The sequence below is a fragment of the Embiotoca jacksoni genome, unplaced genomic scaffold, assembly GCF_022577435.1.
Source record: "Embiotoca jacksoni isolate LCO1_2020_lvr unplaced genomic scaffold, fEmbJac1.0.p SCAF_14, whole genome shotgun sequence".
Classification (NCBI taxonomy): domain Eukaryota; kingdom Metazoa; phylum Chordata; class Actinopteri; family Embiotocidae; genus Embiotoca; species Embiotoca jacksoni.
Genome location: NW_027185274.1, coordinates 7,832,731 through 7,852,362, shown reverse-complemented (window position 1 = coordinate 7,852,362; position 19,632 = coordinate 7,832,731). Strand labels below are relative to the sequence as shown.

General features: G+C 37.5%; 2 protein-coding genes across 3 annotated transcripts; one reads left to right on the top strand and one right to left on the bottom strand.

The window, feature by feature from the left end:
• Nucleotides 1-1,386: 1,386 nt before the first annotated feature.
• LOC138196907 (uncharacterized) lies at nucleotides 1,387-5,616 on the bottom strand. 2 transcript variants are annotated; one of them, XM_069147297.1, is made up of 11 exons: nucleotides 5,554-5,616; nucleotides 4,269-4,610; nucleotides 4,032-4,133; nucleotides 3,866-3,916; nucleotides 2,596-2,655; nucleotides 2,424-2,450; nucleotides 2,142-2,324; nucleotides 2,006-2,053; nucleotides 1,867-1,929; nucleotides 1,733-1,759; nucleotides 1,387-1,641 (listed from the first exon to the last, which is right to left on the bottom strand). In XM_069147297.1, the coding sequence occupies exons 1-11, from the start codon at nucleotides 5,612-5,614 to the stop codon at nucleotides 1,583-1,585; spliced, it is 1,023 nt and encodes a 340-aa protein (XP_069003398.1). In that variant the 5' UTR covers nucleotides 5,615-5,616; the 3' UTR covers nucleotides 1,387-1,582. The 2 variants fall into 2 exon arrangements, with proteins under 2 accessions (XP_069003398.1, XP_069003399.1); XM_069147298.1 differs by lacking the exon at nucleotides 2,424-2,450.
• A 1,736-nt stretch (nucleotides 5,617-7,352) lies between these two features.
• LOC138196905 (P2X purinoceptor 5-like) lies at nucleotides 7,353-16,216 on the top strand. Its single transcript, XM_069147296.1, has 12 exons — nucleotides 7,353-7,489; nucleotides 8,038-8,188; nucleotides 8,858-8,929; nucleotides 12,116-12,191; nucleotides 12,385-12,481; nucleotides 13,468-13,548; nucleotides 13,655-13,796; nucleotides 14,561-14,697; nucleotides 14,905-14,998; nucleotides 15,345-15,410; nucleotides 15,521-15,603; nucleotides 16,052-16,216. Exons 1-12 carry the CDS (start codon nucleotides 7,353-7,355, stop codon nucleotides 16,134-16,136), a joined length of 1,221 nt encoding a protein of 406 aa, XP_069003397.1. The 3' UTR covers nucleotides 16,137-16,216.
• Nucleotides 16,217-19,632: the final 3,416 nt, after the last annotated feature.

The window sequence follows — 19,632 nt, the reverse complement described above, 5'->3', positions numbered from 1 at the left end:
ATGAAATATAAATGCCAAAATTTTAAATGGCAAGCTTTGACCTTTGGCAAACCTCATTTCAGTTCTTAGTCTTCCTTTGCTCTGGTAGGTAGGTAGGTAGGTATGTATATACTTTATTAATCCCCGAGGGGAAATTTTTTTCTCTGCAATGTTGATGGGAACTCAAATTTGTTTTGCTGCACCTTGATGCCCAGTTGAGTCATTTTAGTCAGTGCAAAGCCACACTGTACAGTAAGACTGAAAGGAAACCCACAAAGAAAAAATAAACAGAAATTGGTGTGTACTATCTTCAAAAAGCAAGACAAGTATATCACTTTCTTCATCTTACTGGAAAGGAGTGTCACGGAGTATGAAGCCTCTCTGGGTATGTTGTTTCACCTCAATGTTGATCCAGTAGGTAATATTCCCTCCTGCAATCTGCAAGTCAAACCCTTCAGCAAAAAAAATACCTCCTGACCTATCTGAAGGCTGGTGGATGTGTGTTCTTACATTTACCCTAGACTGGGTGCCACAGTCATTGTATGGAAAGTTGAAAGTGACAGCATCAGCGAACCTTTTTTGGGGTCTACAGTTGTGGTTTTGGCAAGAAGGGATCCAGACTGCATCCAGGTTTAGAGGTGGGACTGTGGCATTCTGGGGGATGGTAATGTTGAACCCATCTTTGGTGCAGAAAAACTGTCCTGATACGGCCAGAAAATCATTTCTGTTTGTCTCTGTAGAAAACACAATAGGAAATATTGTTAAACATAGTTCAGAAATATAATGTCGTGATCTTTATCTAAAAAGTATTACCTTTAATTTTTCTTTCACAGATTAGAGGTATTAACATAATAATTTTAGCTTTGCCCCTGTCTGCAGGTGCCATGATGACTACAGTCAGACTTGTGGTATATTTCTACTGAATGAAACAACAAAAATTAGAAAAAGTAAACAATTGGTGTCACAAATAAACACGCAGACATGATTATGAGACTTCTCAGCTTACTTGTCTTTTCACAAAACATCCATGGGAAGCAACTGTGAAGATAATTAAGGTGTCAGTTTGTCCCAGGAAGTAGTGGCGCAGTTTCGCTACAGCAATGGCTTGGTAATATCCGCTGGGCACCACATCAAAGCCTTTGACACTTTGAAAACCAGGTTATGCCAGCAAGTACCACCTCTTTACCAGCTGTAGGTATATACTTTATTAATCCCCGAGGGGAAATTTTTTTACCCATGTACCCATGCTTCACACACATGCGTCTCACACACACACACACACACACACACACACACACACACACACACACACACACACACACACACACACACACACACACACACACACACACACACATTTTAGAACACGAAATACCGAAAGGATTTGACTAATTGTAATGTGAAGCTATTTATTTGATGAACTTTAATAAACAGCAATCGTACATATGCAGTACAGACAGTGAAATACAGTGCCACAAAAAAATACCACAAAAAATACATCAAAACTGGTAACACCTTAAACCATCAAAGAAGTCAAACTCGTAACTAGTAAATTAATAATCAATAGCCATCATTGTCAAATGACGTTGAAACTCTTGCATCTCTACAGTTGGCTGAACTCGTCGGCGCTCCTGTTGTAAATCGGGTTGTTGTATTCACTTTCTGAGAGGGAAACAGTGGAAACGTGGGAGAGCAGATCAGCGCACAGTATAATTTCATCGCTAACATTTCCACAGATGAAGTCAGCACTCACGTTTGTTGGTTTTCTTCTTTTTCAAACCTGTTGGAAAACAAAACACACATCAGTCAAAATTGGAAGTATTTATTTATTATTTATTCCCAGAGATAAATAATTCTGATAATGCAAGACCAATCCAATGAAACTACCTGTGTGATGATTCCCTGCCTGCATTGACGCAGCTTGTTGCTGGTTGAGTTCAGCATGATTAACTATGTAATAAAAAGGAATATTAAAATACCTGGCAAAATTGATATGAAGCAATGTAATCAAAGATGGTCATATTACCATAATAATGTCGACTGAAACTTGCTTGCCGTAATCTGTTGAAGAGTTCTGAGGAGTTGAGAGAAGACTGAGTTACTCCATACTGCAGTCACAAGTATTACAAACAGCAGTAAATATGTTGACCATTATTAAGTACCTATGTGAAATCTCTGTCTTGTTCTCCCACTCGCCACCTTTTCAAAGTTTAATTGATTCAAGTTTGGATAAATCCCACTGGTGCTTTGACTGGGCTGAGTCCAGTCTGGATCCTGCTGAACTTCTGGTGGACCACCGCGGTTCCTGGTGGGGTTATCACGGGCTGGATATTGGTCATCATTTTCTATTGTTTTAAAAAATATGAAAATTACCATTTGTTATGTTTGAGGTAAGATTCCTGAAATAATTAATAGATGATTTTAAAAGAAAGAAGAGAATGCACCATAGACAAGATTATTATTGTCTGCTCCTGCAGGAAAAGAAAATTCATTGAGTCAGTGAAACAATCGCAGGTCAGATATACTATAATAAAACAGATCAAAAGTAGTATTTGTCCTATTTCCATAAACTTTATAGAAATGATTATGCGTTTGTATTGTTATTGTGATAAATACCTCTCTGCTGCTGACGTACTGGCACTCTGCCTCCTGCTGCTTCAGGTGGAGCAGTCGCACCTGCAAGGGGAACATTACATAAAGCAACCTGAAGGGCTGGCTTTGTGAAAAAAAATGCACGTATGAAGCCAGTAGGTAGGCTGCTTAGCCTAAAGCATGTTAAGAACTGGAAGAAGGAGGAAAACAGTTGACAAGGCTGACTATTCCAAGTTTTAAAAAAAGTCCAATTTATATGTTAGTTTTCAGCATGGCTCAGTGGTGCAGTGATTAGCACTGTCACTTCACAGCAGGAAGGTTCAGGGTTTGAACCTGCTACTTTTTGGAGGCCTTTCTGTGTATATTTCTGCGTTTGCATTTTCTCCCTGTGCTTGTGTGGGTTCTCTTCAAGTTCTTCTTCCCACAGTCCAAAACATGCATGTTTGGTGATAATTAAAAATTAACTTTAAGAGTGAATGGTTGTCGGTCTTCGGTCCTGCATTGGACTTTCATTAACATTGATAGATATTGCTATTTGCCTTGTAAATATCATTCATGTTAAAATGGGGGTAAAGTTCAATAGTGGCAAAACATAGGCCATTCTACAAATACAATGACTGTATCACAATGCAAATTCACAGGTGCCAGTATTCCTTTTGGATACACATGTACTTGCTCAAACTTAACACAGCAAGCAGTTGTAATGGAGCACTCGGGGACACAAGTTTCACAGGGGAGATTTAGTAGAGTGGACAGTGGGCCTTGGTGGAGGTCTGTGCTCACTGAGTGCTCTTCTATTTAACAAGTGAAACCAGTTACAAACAATACATTTGTACATCATGAGACGTAACGGCCAGCGATGGTGATTTTGCAGCCATAATGTCAACTGTTTGTTGGCAACAAATTATGCAGCAATAAGTGAGACAGCGTGCAACAGCTTTCTAATTTTTATTCAAGCGCTTTCCTATGTTAGATTTGTAACAGATGTCACAGGTTCAGACTGAGATTTTTATTTTTGCTGTCGGTGTTTATTTTTTTTATTTAAAATTTTATGTGCTTTCTTCAAGAGAATAATAATTTATACATAAATCAAAAATCATGTTTTTTTTTTGTTTTAAAAAAAAATAATGGATAGTCAATTGTAAGGATCTCTGACACAAATAAAAAATAGAAATTGAGACCAAGAACAAATGATTTGAAGCTTGAGAAATTAAGATAAAAAGTTCGTCCTGTGCTCTAGCGTGCACCAGGCAACAGTCTGCAGTAAGCTGGTGCTGTTGAAATTATTACTTACCCTCAATACCTGCAGCATGGTTTGCATCACCCTGTGTTTTGTCACAGAGCACTAAAATAGATACAGAAAGTTTGTTAAATGAACAGTCCATGCATCCATCTATTGAGTCCAGCAATAACAATATCTGCTTTATGTACTGAGAGTGGCGGAGAGGGCAGGTGCTCACCCATGCATTTCCTGCAGCAGAAGTAGCAGCAGACACTCAGCAGGAGAGCAGCCCCACCAGCACAGATGTAAATCAGTAGCCACATCTTGTCGCTCAGTGTACCTGCAAAAGTTGTGGGTTTTTTTTAGAGACATGTTGCAAAGGAAACAATAGCTCAATCACTCTTCCTCTCATGTGCTTGGCCTTTGAGGTTTTTGACCATGGAAAGTAAAACACTGCAAATAGAACTACACTTACTTCTCTTTGCAAACACCTCCACTTGAAAACAGTAATCCCCCTGCTTGCAGCGGTAACAGCCCAGGTCCGAGTTTTTAAGCCCATCAATGCAGATGGAGTAGTTTCCTTCTGAGCCCTGGTTCGGGAAAGCTTTCACTCGGCCATATCGGGGGTCCAGGAACTTAATACGCCCCCCAGATGAGAGCTGGACCAGGTCCACCCTAGAAATGTGGGCCCATGTCACCCTGTCGGGGCTAGGTGTTTCGAAGTGGCATGATAGGAGCACAGAGGAGCCAAGTGGAGCACTGAGTTTGTACGTTTCACAAAAATCCTGCTCACAAGATTCTTCATAGGGCTGCATATCTGAATGGGAAGAGTGAAACAAGATAAGAAGTTTAGGTCACTTATTTCATGGTCACATAAATAAGAGCTCCAACAGCAGAAACTCTCCTCTCTTTTATCTCATGTCTTCACATCTTCAAATAAACTGTCAGCGTTGGGAATAAATTCATCGAATCTAACTGGAGTTAGATTTATTACAAAGAACAATTAAGCAGAGAAAAGTAGAAAATATAAAACCACATTAACACAAGTTCATCTGCTTACCGAGTCTAAATAATTAGTCCATTATCAATTAATATATGTTTAAAAGTGAAAACTGTTTTAACGGTTCTAACATTAAACAATTGACAACATGGTACTGAAAATATCTTAGGTCAATACACAAACACTTAAGCTAAAATTAGATATGTGAAATCAAACAGTGTAATATGTAAATAAAAACAGAATGCAATGATTTGTAAATCACATAAACCCACATGTAATTGCAAATAGACCAAACTATTAAACTATTAAAACTGAGAAATGTTATTGTTTTATAAAAAATATATTCTTATTTTGAATTTGATGCCAGCAACACATCTCAAAAAAGTTGGGACAAACAAACAAAATGCATTTCATCACGTTAACAATGGATATGATCCACAACATTGGACAATCGGAATATATGTTTTGCCAAGAGACAGCCTGATTTATTTCGGTTTAGTAGAAAATATGTTTTTATTTGTGCTGAATATCTGTTTATCTACAAATCAAACATGAGTTTATGTGAGATTTTATGAAATAATTATATGGACTTCATGGACATCAACAGATTTGTGAAAGGCTCAGTATATATCAAACCAAAAGAATTCAAAGATAACTTAAAGAGAATATACAATTTACAAATTGTAAAACTGGTGGTTTATTTATTAAACATTTTAAGTCGTAGAATATTTTCACACTTTAATTTCTCTTTAGGACTCACCATTTGAAGACACACAAATGAAGCACATGGCTATAAGGAAAGTCCACTTGTCAGCATCCATCGTCAGCATTTCGTACAGTGTGAACAGCAATATGGTGAAGCAGTTTTACTTCCTCCGAGTGTCACGGGACAAAACCACAAGACCATCAGATTTCAGTAAGTGAGTCCATTTATTGGAAATGCATAAACCTTATGTTTGACACCACCGTTACTTTTTCACATTGAATGAATGATCATGTCAAAAAGTACATTCAAATGTACAAGTAATCACAGTTTACACATTCAACATGTGAATTAAAGCTATAAAGGACCTGAGACAACTATTTGTCACAACCTATTTCCTGTTGAAGCTCACTGATGCTTCCGGAGTAGGGGGCCTTGGGTACATGTGAGAGATGATCATCAACTCTGTCATTTAAAGCAAAAGAAGTACATTTTAAACCGTATTAGTACCTAAAATTGAAACAGAAAAGCTCAGATATATTGTGTCTGTTTCTGTTATCGCTTAGTCAACACCAATCGTTGTTTAGCAACACATGCCACCAAACAAAATGAACTTTTAAAGGCTTCAAAGCGGTTTCTGCTTTAAATCCAGATTCAACCTGTTTATTTAAAGTAAATACTGATTTTCAACAAAACATATATTCAAGAGATTCTGATTAAGTCTTCATCATTGTATTTTTTTAAACTGATTTTGTCAACCTGGTGAGATTTACTGCACCTTCATCATGAAAATGATGTTTAATGCATCAGAAACAGTAATGCAATAATAAAATATGACATGATTGCTGGTCACTTTATTTAGCTGTCCAGACCTTGAAAAAAAAAACAATCTGGATTTAATCTGGATATGACAAAAAATGGCGTGAATAAGGTTTAAGACCACAGGGGAAGGTGAGTAAATTGACGCAGGTGTGACAAATCAAGTGAGCAGGAGACACAGGAGCGCAGGAACTGAAATGACATGACAGGTGAACACTTCAAAATAAAACAGGAAATACAACAGGTCAAAACATACAAAATATCTAGGTGACTGATCTGTGTTGTTTTTAAATTTGTTTAAATTACATCATTTGTTTGAGTATACCCCCTTTATGAATATGCACTGTTTCAAAGAGGATTAAATGTTTGCTTTGAGTCCATAATTACCATGAGATGTTCTTACTTTTTCACATGACATACTGTATGTTGAGATGTCAACTTTCTTCACTTAAATTAAATAATCAGCAGTGTTGGCCAGCTAATCTGTCATTACCTCTGAGCAGAAATCCTTATTTACTGACATTTTCTTGTTCAGTATTGCTATTAAATGCAAGAGTGAAAAGTAAATAATTAAGCAGGACGATTTAGGCTTGTGCTCCTCCACTGGGATCAATAATAGGTTATTAAATTGGTAGTATTATTTTGAAAGTGCTAAGTGGATACTGTGCTTGATGTTGTTGAGGCACCAGTGCACCAGGGTGGGAGGGGTTGGAGGATCCTACTGAGCAGTGTTAGGTTCAGAACTATAACATAGCGCTGATAGAATAAGAATCAAACCCACAGTCAGACAAACACAAGGCTTGAGTTTTACTTGCAGCAAGGGAAGTCCGTGCAGGTCTTAGAGTTGTAAGCTCTTCATCTGGCATCAGCCAACTCCAACACAGACTTCCCTCTTTGCTCCTTTTATTGTATACATGGAGTTATAAAACAGCATGTGATTATATTCCTCAGGCTGTTTACCGTGATAAGAAACTTCCCTTTGACCGTCTATGTGGGTGTGGACCAGTGATATCAAACTGTTCACTCACAGATGCTTGATGGCTGGGTGCTTCTTGAAACAAAGTTTTGTATCTTTATTCCACTACAAAACGGAAAAATATCTTGTTGCAGAGAATAAAAAACTTGGAGTTTTGTACAGACTTTTTCAGATATGTATCATTGGTTACCTTATAGGGTAAGTAAACGATTGTGCTATTACCTCAATCTATAGCTTTAATGGAAAATACTTAAAATAAAACCTTGAAAACAACAGAACACAGAGCAAATATTCTAAATAATACTATAGAAATTGTTGGTGAGCAGTTTATTCCTTAGAGTACTGTTAGTTATATGTTATTAGAAATATTAAGAGTAATGGTGGAAATTTAATGACTCCAACAAGGCCCATTGAAGATATCTGGAGGTTGGAGGCTAATTTAGAATAATATGGGTAAATTAAACATTTTTTATATGCCTGGTTTTTTTTGTTTTTTTTTTGGTCACAAGAAGTTTCTTCTGATGTTGAGGGCTGCCCTGTAGCTTTAACACCCATTTAACAAAAGCTAGTAAGCCTAATCTTTTAAACAAACTTTATTTGGTTGCAACTTTCCGGAACGGAAGTCACAAAATGCTCAATAATAAATGACAATTACAACAGGTAGCCTATAAAATACAGTCAATGTAAGAATTTTATATATGTATAGTTGAGAATACTGTTGATTTTATTTCTGCTTTCATACGAAGGTGGGTTTTTGTAATCAAGAAAGGCTACCAGGAGACAGATGAGGCCATCCAGAGTTCTGTGACAACCAAAGTGAAGGGAGTCTCGGTGTCCAACACCTCTGAGTCTGGACTGATGGTGTGGGGACCGGAGGACTATGTCATCCCACCACAGGTGAAAACAATTCAACCACAGCACAACTCAGCTTGTTTCCCAAAATGTGAGAATATTCCTTCAAAGGTGTGTTTTCTGGATAAAAGTTGTCAACAGACTCGCTGGATGTAAACAAATGGGCAGGCAGTTAAAAAAAAAAGAACGCAGTATGTCATTTAAATGACACACAGCTGCTTCATGCACAGAGCTCATGTGGTTTACAATGGATTGAGAGTTGCCGTTTAGTCAATATTAGGAGTAAATGTGAAAATGCAATGAAGAGGATAATATTGAAACAAAAAAAAAGCAAAAATGACTGCAAAGCAAGTCCTGATGATCAATAATCTCGAAGTTTGTGAGCATCAATCAGGACTTCGTTTAAAGGGTGTTTAAAGGGGTATATCACCCACAGTTCTTTATTAAAACGGCCTTACTCAAGTTAAAGCTGAGGCTATAAAACTTTAATATAGTATCCATTATTCTGTTTCAAATATAATGTGACAGAGAGTCAGAAAAAGTTTTAGGTTTTCAAATACTCACGACAGGTCTGCATGCAGGAGTGGCATCAGGTGGCGGCCTGAGGTGGAACATACTGAGGAAGCTGAGGAGGAAATGAGGAAGGCAGCACAGGAGTCATAATGTCATGATTTCACTATAACGACCAATTTACACTGTTTTCTCTACATACAGGGTGAAGCTGTTCTCTTTATTGTAACCAATTTCTTAGAGACGCCAAACCAGAAGCTGGGACATTGTGCTGAGGTAAGAATATATGGATTTATGATTTACATGTAAATTACAACTGACTATATGTCTATATATGAATATATCCTGTCACACAGCTGACTGCAACAGGAGCAGTCAACATGAATGATATGTTTGATCATTGCTAATCATTATTTTCATATATGATGAATTGCAGTCGTAATGTTTTGGTGATTATTAAGTGTGCTACACATAACACAGCTCGACAGTGTTAGGTTCAGAACTACAACATAGCGCTGATAGAATAAGAATCAAACCCACAGTCAGACAAAAACAAGGCTTGGACCCAAATCTGAGTTTTACTTGCAAGCAAGGGAAGTCCGTGCAGGGTCTTAGAGTTGTAAGCTCTTCACCTGGCATCAGTCAACTCCAACACAGACTTCCCTCTTTGCTCCTTTTATTGTATACATGGGGTTATAAAACAGCATGTGATTACATTCCTATAGATAAGGTCACATGTTGTGTAACGTGAGTGCGTAGGGGTTCAATGCTCTTTGCATCCTATATGGGTATGTTTGCTTTTAACCTATGTGTGTGCTAAACTAGATAAACGAGTTCCTACTCCCCCGAGGGGCCATATACTGCAAGAGAGGAACTCGTGGAATGTGCATGCAGTACGAGACATTTCATCTAAAGTTTTATGCATAGACTAACGGAAACTTTACACACATAGCAGTAACTTAATTTACACACTGACAATGAGTTACTATTTTTCCTAACAGACAGCACCTTACAATAACAACACTGGTCGATTGTATAAAGGGTTTAAAAAGGGTTTAAAAAGACCAATATTTATGTAGGTGACCTTTAGTGGTCATGGTAATTATGACAGGAGCAAAGGAGGAAGCTAGGTGACGTACTATAAAGAGTGACAAAGTCCACGAAGGGAGGAGGTTTGGGTGGTTGGAGGGATCAAACCCTTCTTCCTCCCAGAAACGGTTGTTTCAAAAGTCAACATTGACTTATTTTAAGTTAAAATAAGTCAACGTTGACTTGACTTATTAACTTGACATAAAGTCTCCGCTGACTTATTTTAACTTCCGACTTTAACTGACTTCATCTCAACTTCAGCAAGTACGTTAAAATAAGTGTACGTTGACTCGTCTTGATGTTTGTTGATTTTAACCCAGGAGATTGTGGTTTGTGTCACGTACGAAAAAAGGAGTCAAAGTTTACTTATTTTAACTTCTACACATGTTAACTTACGTAACGTATTTACATCATCACATTCACAACATAAGTTATGCAACAAACCTAACAAACGTACTTATTTTAACCCAGCGATCTTTTCCCAAACCAAACCAAGTAGTTCTGGTGCCGATCCCACAACGTCAATCACTTGTCATTACTGTTGCCATGACGACAAAGGTCTGGTACGCCTGTCCCTGTCCTATATGTTGATTTAGATCTATATTGTCATTTCGATGTGAGGACGTGTTGCATCACACAGTGATTTTGGTGTGCTATTGTTGTGTCCTTAGTTGGAATTGGAGGTCATGTGACAGATACTGGTCCAAAGAAACTTTCACCACAATACAGTTACACACACAAACTCTCTCAATTCTTCTCTGGTATTATGAGTGTGGCTGCTTAAGGACTTAACTTTGTTTGCTCCTCAGGGCAAATAAGGGTTTCTGTTTTCTGTATTCAGGACTGAGAGTGAAAAAGTTAATTTTTGCTCACTGTTTTCCTGCAACTGTCAATCAGTTGTCAAAAGGAGGCAGCAGACTTCACACAACTTTGTATTTTGTTTGACGGAAGGATACTAGTAGTCACTTGCAAGAGTAAACTCGCTAGAGGGCATGGTGGGTTGTTTAGACACCGTGTCTCTATGCAAAACTCCACTTGGATCGCAGTTTGGAGCTGCCTGACACTGTGTTTATTTTATAGTTATTTCATTTAAGCTCCACTTTTTGAGCTGTATTTCAAAGATAAAAATACACCAACTCTTAACTTTTCATGTTTTTTACTTTTATGTTGCCTTGTTGGATATTTTGTCATTTCCGGTAACTATAGCGACAAACATTTCTCTTGATAAAAGGTTACCTGAGCCAGATCAAATCAGTTTACTGCTTAAAGTACCAATTTAAAGAAGACATATATTTTATAAAATGTTTAAATAATTTATTAAATGACATCTAATAAGTGTCCCACTTACACACTTACTCATAGTGGGGTTTTGAGTATAGACAGTAAAGCACTGCATTAACCCCCTAAAGTCCCTCTGAAATTTAGAAAGTAGTGCATCATTAACGTTTTGTGCTCAATGAGCAGAGAAACAGACGGTAAGATAGAATATGTCCGATCTGAAGTTCCTCTCCTGCATTCGTAGGGCGGCACAGCCATCACAGCCAGAGGAACACTAGTCTGTGTTTTCTTCACAGTGCTTAGTCATAACACCTTTTTTTTTTAAACTTTCAACAGTGGCGACACCGCCTTCATCTTCCTGTGTGTGTGTGTGTGTGTGTGTGTGTGTGTGTGTACGTGTCAGTAGCACCGTTTATCATTTCTCTCAGCTAAATCTTCAGCCACACATTTACAGAGGGTTCCTGGTATGTAAACTCTCTTGGATGCCTGCCTCAGTGCCAGCGGCCAAGAAGAATAGCGCTGCACATTAGACACAAAAAGCTGCTCTTCTATACATCTCACCTCCCACCGAGTGCCGTGCGCCTGCTTGTGAAAGGCTGCAACACTTGAGAGGGAGCCTTCCAGTGCTGCGAGTCACTAAAACAGATTTTAAGAAGAGTTTCTGAACCATTGCAAAAACATTCATATCAGTAAAGCTGCCAGAAAACAGAAACCTCTTACTTTTATTTGAATGCATTCTTGGATAAAAACAGGACCCCATTATTTCAAATATAGTGTAAGATGACCTGATTATTTGACTATAAAAGTTTTAATTTAAAATAATCTTATTATTTTGATGTGAGATATCATAAATTTGATTGATCCTAGAATTTTGCCTCAATGTGAGTATTTTGCTATTATGCCAAACTTTAAGAGAAATTAAATTCACAATACTCACTATTGTGACTCGTGCAACAGCTCTTAAAATCACTGCATCACATTTGCCTCATGAATTAAGTTAACTGCTTTTCATCCGTTCTTCATTTGTGACTTGAAAAAAAAAAAAAGGTTCGTTATGGTTTTAGTGTTTCTTGAACTTCTGTCATTTGTTCTCAGAGCCCCAAAGTGCTGGATGGCCACTGCAGAAGCGATGAGGACTGTAAAAAGGGAAGGATGGTGCTCGCTGGTCATGGTAAGAAACAAACAACACTGATTTTAAATTCCTTTTAAGTTGCCTGGCCTAGTGTCTTTCTGAAATATGGCTTGGGTCTAAAACTTGAACTAATGTACGTACAGTATACTTGATGTAGATACACTAAAGTATTTTCACATGTTAGTGTGAGATCTATAACTTGTGTCTGTCTCATTGTGCTTAACTTTTAAAGGAAGCACGAGTGGCCGCTGCTTAAGAAAGGATGAAAATGCCACTGGTACCTGTGAAATCTTCGGCTGGTGTCCCATTGAGAGAGAATTCAAACCCAAGTAAGGAGCAATATGGTCACATGAGTTTTGCCGACAAGAATAAAAAATAGGAAATGAATCATTCTTGATCTTGATTTCAATTTGCGCTTACATGCAAACATTTGGATAAACCTTGCACATGAAGTGCGGTTGTTATGCTTATTTCTACACATCTGTAATCTGCTAAATGTTTGTGCAGGTTCTGAGGATTGTTCCGAGCATCTCGCATGTTGTAGGACTCCTTGTTCTGTCATTGCCACAGAAGATAGTTTGCTATGACTCTGGCTGTACGTTTGGAGTTGTTTTTACGCTGCAGAATGGATCTTAGAGTAATCAGACTCTTTCCTGCATTGAAGGGTGGACACGAATTTAAACACTTAAACTACAGTGCCTTTACACTGTACTATAAATATTTAAAACAGAAGGAACCCTGTTGAAAACATGTTCAACTGTATGGTGGCAGAAAAAATGATTTTCCAATATGATGACAGTGTGACTTATAGACAAAATTAAGCAATGACACTTGTCTATTCTATGGGTTGAACAACTCTTGCAGCTTGACGTCATGGTTTAATTCATGTAATGAGGCCTAATGTTATTCAAGAGACCAAATAAAAGCAAGTGTTCTAATTTAATTAAAAAAAATATGCCAAAAGTGCAGCAAGTATTTTCATAAAATGATGTTTTAGCCTCAGTCCTGTAGTGGCTATCAGGCAGTGTCCCCATAAATCTACTGAGCCAAAACCACTCTTTAGCCCTTATAACTTCAAGTCCTGAAGTCCCACGCTCAGCCGAGCAAAGAGCAGACATCATATCATAACATAACGTCATATCTGTTAATCTGTGTGCCATTGTCCACTCAGTTGTCCTACCACAATTCACCGCACTAGTTCCACCAATAGACACTATAGTTTTCACCCCTTTACTATGAGAGAGTATTGATATCTTGATCAGTCCTCAAAATGTGCTAATTATTTCCTTACATATTCATGTATTTTTTTTTACAGAGGGTCTCTGCTGACAAATGCAGAAAACTTCACCATCTACATCAAGAATTTCATCCATTTTCCCAAATTCACATTTTCAAAGTAAGTTGTGATTCCTCAACATTCAGAACTTCTCTATGTTTGGTTAACTGCTGTGTACAAAAAGCAGTGCACACTGTACATACACTGTGTGTTTTTATACTCTGAGGTCCAATGTTCACCAAACAAGTGATGACTTCTATTTGAAGAAGTGTAAATATGATGAGGAGCGTTTCCCCTACTGCCCCATCTTTCGCCTGGGAGACATCACCAGGCAAGCTGGATACAACTTCCTGGACATGGCCACCTCGGTTAGTTCTTATGACACTTTCCAACCGATTTTTGTCAACTTTACACAACACAACTTTGAACTTTACTTTAGCTGATTTGAAAATCACAGCATGCCAAGTGACAAACGCTGAGCCGTACACAGAATCCAATCCCAGTATCATGAGTCACAAGATTATAGAGATGACCAAATTTATGTCTCCTGGGATTTTTTTTTGTTGTTATTTTGATCTATGTAGATATTTCAATCAAAACAAACAACATGCCAGGTAACATCAGTGCAATATCTACATCAGTCAGTCAAAAGTGGTGAGAGCAAATAATGTGAACTTGTCCTTTCAAAGGCAAAGCAGCTGACATTTTTTAATCATTAAAACAAATATATGATGAGTTTTTTGTTTTTAAGTTTATTATTTTAATATTCACATCTTACTGATTCTTGAGAATAATTTAGAAACAACAGTTAAATAAAATTTGTCAAGAACAGTATCCGACTGAAAGAGATTTGCCGTGTTTCCTATTAATGAACAGATAATGTTTGATTTTTATGGGATTATGACAAAAAGGTGGGTTTTTAATTTACAAGGCAGTTCTCAGGCGACACATCAGTTGACTTAATTTCTCATTTTTTAGACACATTTGCACCACATTAAATTTTCCACATCGATGAGGAAACATCCCCCGAGGATCACATTACAAAGGCACTGAGTGAATTAGAAAATGCTGAAAAAGTGCTAGAAAAAAAAAATCTGGAGAACAATGCAGTCAAATTATGCCTGTTTTCCAGGGCGGCTCCATCGGCATCGTGATAGAGTGGGACTGTGACCTCGACAAAGGTTACTCGAACTGCCATCCGCAGTACCACTTCACTCGCCTGGATGTCAGTGACTCAAACCGCAGCATTGCAGCAGGATTTAACTTCAGGTTATTCTCAGTGTACACACTGTCTTTGTTTGGATTTTATTATTTACAATTCACAGCAAATTATTTGAAAGTGGAAAATTTTAGAAAGTTATTAACTTTCATAAACTACTTAAAGACTACAATTCCCTTGTTATCTCATATCTCCATATATATGTATATATATATATATATATATATATATATATATCCCCCCTCCCCCTCTAACAGATACACAAGATATTTTGAAAAGGCCGCTGGGGAAAGCTATCGATCTCTGTATAAAGTCTACGGTGTCCGATTTAACATCATGGTGCATGGAAAGGTAGGAAAAATGCATTGTGCAGGGTGAATGTATAAAAACACTGTCAAAGAATTACAATGTGAAATAATTCAAGTGATAAAAGCAACTTAAGAGACAATAACAAACTGAAAAATGTTGGCAGGTTCTTGTTTAACAGGATATGGATAGTTGTCTTTGAGTCACAACTTTGTTTTTGGAGGAGTATGTATGAGGAAAGATTTGACAGAGCGCTCTTGGTAACATCTACACACAGGCCTCTTTTTGAAGCTAATGTAAAATCCACATCAAACCCCATTCATAGGCATTTTAATAAAACATACTATATCAAAAAAACACATTTCTGGTGTTTCTGCTGTCATTCATATAGGCTGGAAAGTTCAACATTATCCCAACAGCTACCAAGATTGGTTCAGTACTGGGTCTGATGGGTGGTGTAAGTACCATTAATAATTTGTAAAATAAATGTCTTAAAAGAATTGCAAAGGATTTTCTTTAGTATTCTGTTGTGAGGGTCACAGAACTGAATAAAACTTCACTCAACAGGGAGTTTTTTTGTGTGACATGGTCCTTCTGCATCTGATGAAGAAAAGCGACTCCTACAGGATGAAGAAGTTTGAAGGAACAAGGTAAAACGTCTTTTTCTGTGTTCATCACTGAATTTAATTAGATAAAGATTCATGTTTTGAGAGAGATAAGATCAGGTCAATCCGGCGTTCTGAGGCCAGCATTACATTTGATATTTTAACTTCTGTTTATGTATGTGCATTGTTTTGTATTATCATGGTCAGCAACCTCATGCCAGTCCTCAATTTTAAATGATGGCAACTAAGCTGAATGTCATCTTATCATTGTGGATGTTGATGATGAGGATAATATTTATACATTATTATACCAGAGGAAACCCCTCTGTCCCTTCATTCATTGGGACAGCTGTAATTATAGATTTCATTAAATTTCTGTAATAATAATAATAATAATAATATGTATTTTCAATTATCTTAAAATGTTTTGGCTGTTGTAATCCTGCAAAAAGCATTAATATTTGCCACCACAATCTCTCTTTGTTTACAAAAGTGATAAAGCAGCATCTGAAGACAGCAGCGTGGAAGACAAAAAGGATGCCAAGGAAACGGACGATCTGACATCATCTTTGAACTGATTCAGATGAATTTTTAACTAAGCTTTGTAGCTGTAAAATGTCTGAAACTGATCTTGTGTGCAGACCACTTGTGCTGAAGTTTGAGCTGTATACTTCTTTAAAATGTTTTTTTTTCAAACAAAAAAATAAAAAAAACAATTATGGGGCTTTTGTGTTACTTTAAAAATATTTTATGTGAACAATTTTGTTTAAATTTTACAACATTTCAGAGCAGTGACATCCTGTTCAGGTTTGAGTGAAACAAATTAAATTTATAAAAGAACAGAGCTGAAATTTTTTTTTTTTTTTTTTTTTTTTTTTTTTACTTGACTTTAAATGACAACGAGAAAACTCAGGGTGCAAGGCAACAACTCGGGGAGTAGTTATACTTGGAGAGTAATACACAGGAGAGCAGTGAACTCACGAGGAGATGAGACGACCTGACTGGGAAAACAAGACCGAGGTGAGCTCAAGAACTGGCGAGAAAAAAACCCCAAACCAAAACACGGGAGCAGGAAGTAAAGTAAAACAGACACAAGAGGTGAGTGACTTCAAAGTAAAACAGGAAACCCAACAAAGTAAAAGGCAAAACCATGACGGGAGCTTAACACCAAGGCTATTGCTGTTTAGTATTTACAGTATTTTAGAGTAGTCATAATGGTTAAAAAAACAACAACATCAAAAGAGTTATATTGCAAGACAGAAAAAAGAAAATGCTGTATAATCATTGCAGCTAAACAATTCATCCACAGATGTAGGCTAGATTCATTAATGTCAGACCACTCTTTTTTTAGTTTTCATGAATGAGCTAATTAATTTTAAGAAAGCTTTGAAATTCATAAAAACTAAACAGGGGACATTTTTGTATTGCAAGACAGAAAAAAGAAAATGCTGTATAATCATTGCAGCTAAACAATTCATCCACAGATGTAGGCTAGATTCATTAATGTCAGACCACTCTTTTTTTAGTTTTCATGAATCAGCTAATTAATTTTAAGAAAGCTTTGAAATTCATAAAAACTAAACAGGGGACATTTTGTAGCGCCGGCTAAAATGTTGCCGTCACCACTTCTGGTATGTGCACAACAACAGTGTGCGATTTGGCACAAACATCCTGTCGAATTCTCTTGTACTCACCCTTCTATAAATAGTCTATGGTACTAACATGTAAACGTGCTCGACACTTTAAGCATTCATCCATTTTCTCATCAACATTTTCTTGACTTGTTTTGACCCCCTTCTACCTAACTGCTAGGTCATGCAGGCTCTCATGATCTCTGGCTGTGTTGTAACAGCAATAGGAGTATGTTGCTCTGCCTTGCCCTCTTGTTTTGCATGATATGCATAACTTTTATTGCATGGCTCTAGAGATGGCAATGTTGGTCAGTCAGTGAGGCGTCATGCACTTTGTTTGTTCATGATGACATCGTTGAAAAACACTATATCACTATTCCTTCTGTTCTGTTGACTTTCCACGAAATAAAATAGTTCCAATAAAACAGTTGACTGTGTGTTTCGTAGACACGGTTCCTGGAGAGATTTTTGTACTGCTATTAAATGCTGACTTTCCATGTGACTCATTGCTGACTCTAAATAAATGTACAAGTGGACTATATTCAGTTAGCCTTACAACACCTGTTATAATCTTGAAAGGCACAGATGGCACCAAACGTAGCCGTAGCAAACACAACACCGACTAACTGTATCGCCCAAGGTTCCTGTTTCTTCATAAATACATAAATATAGCACTTGTTTTCTCCTGTTACATCACTGAGAACAGGTTAAATGCAGAAACTATATTGCATTTTCCTATTATTGCCTACAGATGTCACTGAAGGACACCTTGATGCTGTGGTCACCTCCAGAAACAGCTCACAGCTGGGAGAGCATGCACAGGCTGTTTGACTGCATATGTAAGTTTCACAGCATGACTCATTGGGCACAGAAGTCTTTTAAAAATAATAGTACAAGACAGCTGATCTTTCTGCACGAATTTCACACCTACTGAAAGGGGAAAACACATTTTTTTTTATTTTTTTTTTTCAGACTTTTAGATGTCCTCTTCCTTTCTCATTTGTCTTTGATGCTGTTGCCTCGGGTGTCATTTCACTTTCAGAAGGTTTTAAAGAAAATGGAAGCCATGCACCTGAAACAACTTGTGTTTTACGGCACACCAAAAATTTGAATAAGGCGGGTGGTCAACTCTTTCAGCAAGATATTTTAAGTCCACTTTCAGCATTGTCTTATTGCTCTAGTTTTATTGAAGATATGTTACATAAGTAAGCTTACATGACTTAAATGGTATGCACTTATTGAACACTTTTTCACCTTAGCAATCTCAAAGCGTTTTACAATTTGCCTCGCATTCATCCATTCACGCACCAGTGGTGAGAGAGCTGCCATGCAAGGTGCTCGCCTGCCATTGAGAGCAACTTGAGATTCTTGCCTGATAACACTTCATGTGAAAAAGAGGACCTGGAGATTGAACTGCCAACCTGGGCAACCTGCTGAACAACATCCGCCCTCTCATGTATTTTATGGAACATACTTTAACCCAAATTATGATCTTTTCCTAAACCTAAGCAGGTTTTAGTGCCAAAATCCAAACTGCAACCTCTTTCATAATTTTAAGACCATGTTTATTATTGTTACCATGGCAACTAAAGGCCGGTAAATCCGGCACAGTTATATAAGCTGTTTTGGCAAATGAGCTATTCTATCATTTTGGTGCCTGTCCTGTTCTGGGACAGATGTTGTCTCTGTGATTGGTTGTGCCCAAATTAGGTTCATAGATCCTCTGAAAAGCCAAAGTATCAACTAATACACAACAACTCACACATTTTTTTTAAAAGTGGTTTTGTGTATATTTGATTCAATCTGAAATGAATAGCTTGCTAAAAGCTAATCTCAGAAATTCACAGGTGATAAACAACATCTTTGACAGTCTTCTTGAGCTGATCCTCCTCCCATCTGCACACACCCTATTAAATCACAACAACTCTTTGTTTGCTTTGGTTTCATATTTTCTTTGAGACAATAGCAGTTAACTAAAAGAATGTTTTCTTGAAAACCAATCACAAGGAAGTGCCTGCCACAGTTGTAGTTTGGTATGTGGTATGCTGATATAAAAGTACCAGAGCGGGAGGTTTTTCCACATACCATCTGACAACATGAAGGTCCTGCTTCTCACGCTGCTGCTGCTGCTGCTGCTGTGTAGCACTCAAGGTAAGGGAATACCACTTTATATTCAATCGCTGCCTAATGTTTAAAGTACATGTGAAACTGAGGTAAAAACTATCTGTTAACAATAGACTTTGACTGTGAAGGAGCCATTTGATTTGATCACTGACACTTTACACTTGTTAACCACTGCTGTCTGTACATTTTGTCCTCTGTCTTCTTATCAGTGCTCACACTCAAATGCTTCACCTGTGAAGGTGACCCAAACTGTAAGACAGAAACAGAGTGCCCTGCGTCAGCCCAGTACTGCAGAACCTTTGTGCGCGGTACGTGCGGC

Excerpts from the sequence above, each read along its gene's own strand:
- LOC138196907 (XM_069147297.1), bottom strand. The coding sequence starts at position 5,614 with ATGGATGCTGACAAGTGGACTTTCCTTATAGCCATGTGCTTCATTTGT. Across the intron at positions 2,451-2,595 it reads AGTACGTCAGCAGCAGAGAG|GAGCAGACAATAATAATCTT; the intron begins GTATTTATCACA and ends CTTTTCCTGCAG. Across the intron at positions 2,054-2,141 it reads AAGACAGAGATTTCACATAG|AACTCTTCAACAGATTACGG; the intron begins GTACTTAATAAT and ends TCAACTCCTCAG.
- LOC138196905 (XM_069147296.1), top strand. The coding sequence starts at position 7,353 with ATGGCTGGGTGCTTCTTGAAACAAAGTTTTGTATCTTTATTCCACTAC. Across the intron at positions 12,192-12,384 it reads GATGGTGCTCGCTGGTCATG|GAAGCACGAGTGGCCGCTGC; the intron begins GTAAGAAACAAA and ends TAACTTTTAAAG. Across the intron at positions 12,482-13,467 it reads GAGAGAGAATTCAAACCCAA|AGGGTCTCTGCTGACAAATG; the intron begins GTAAGGAGCAAT and ends TTTTTTTTACAG.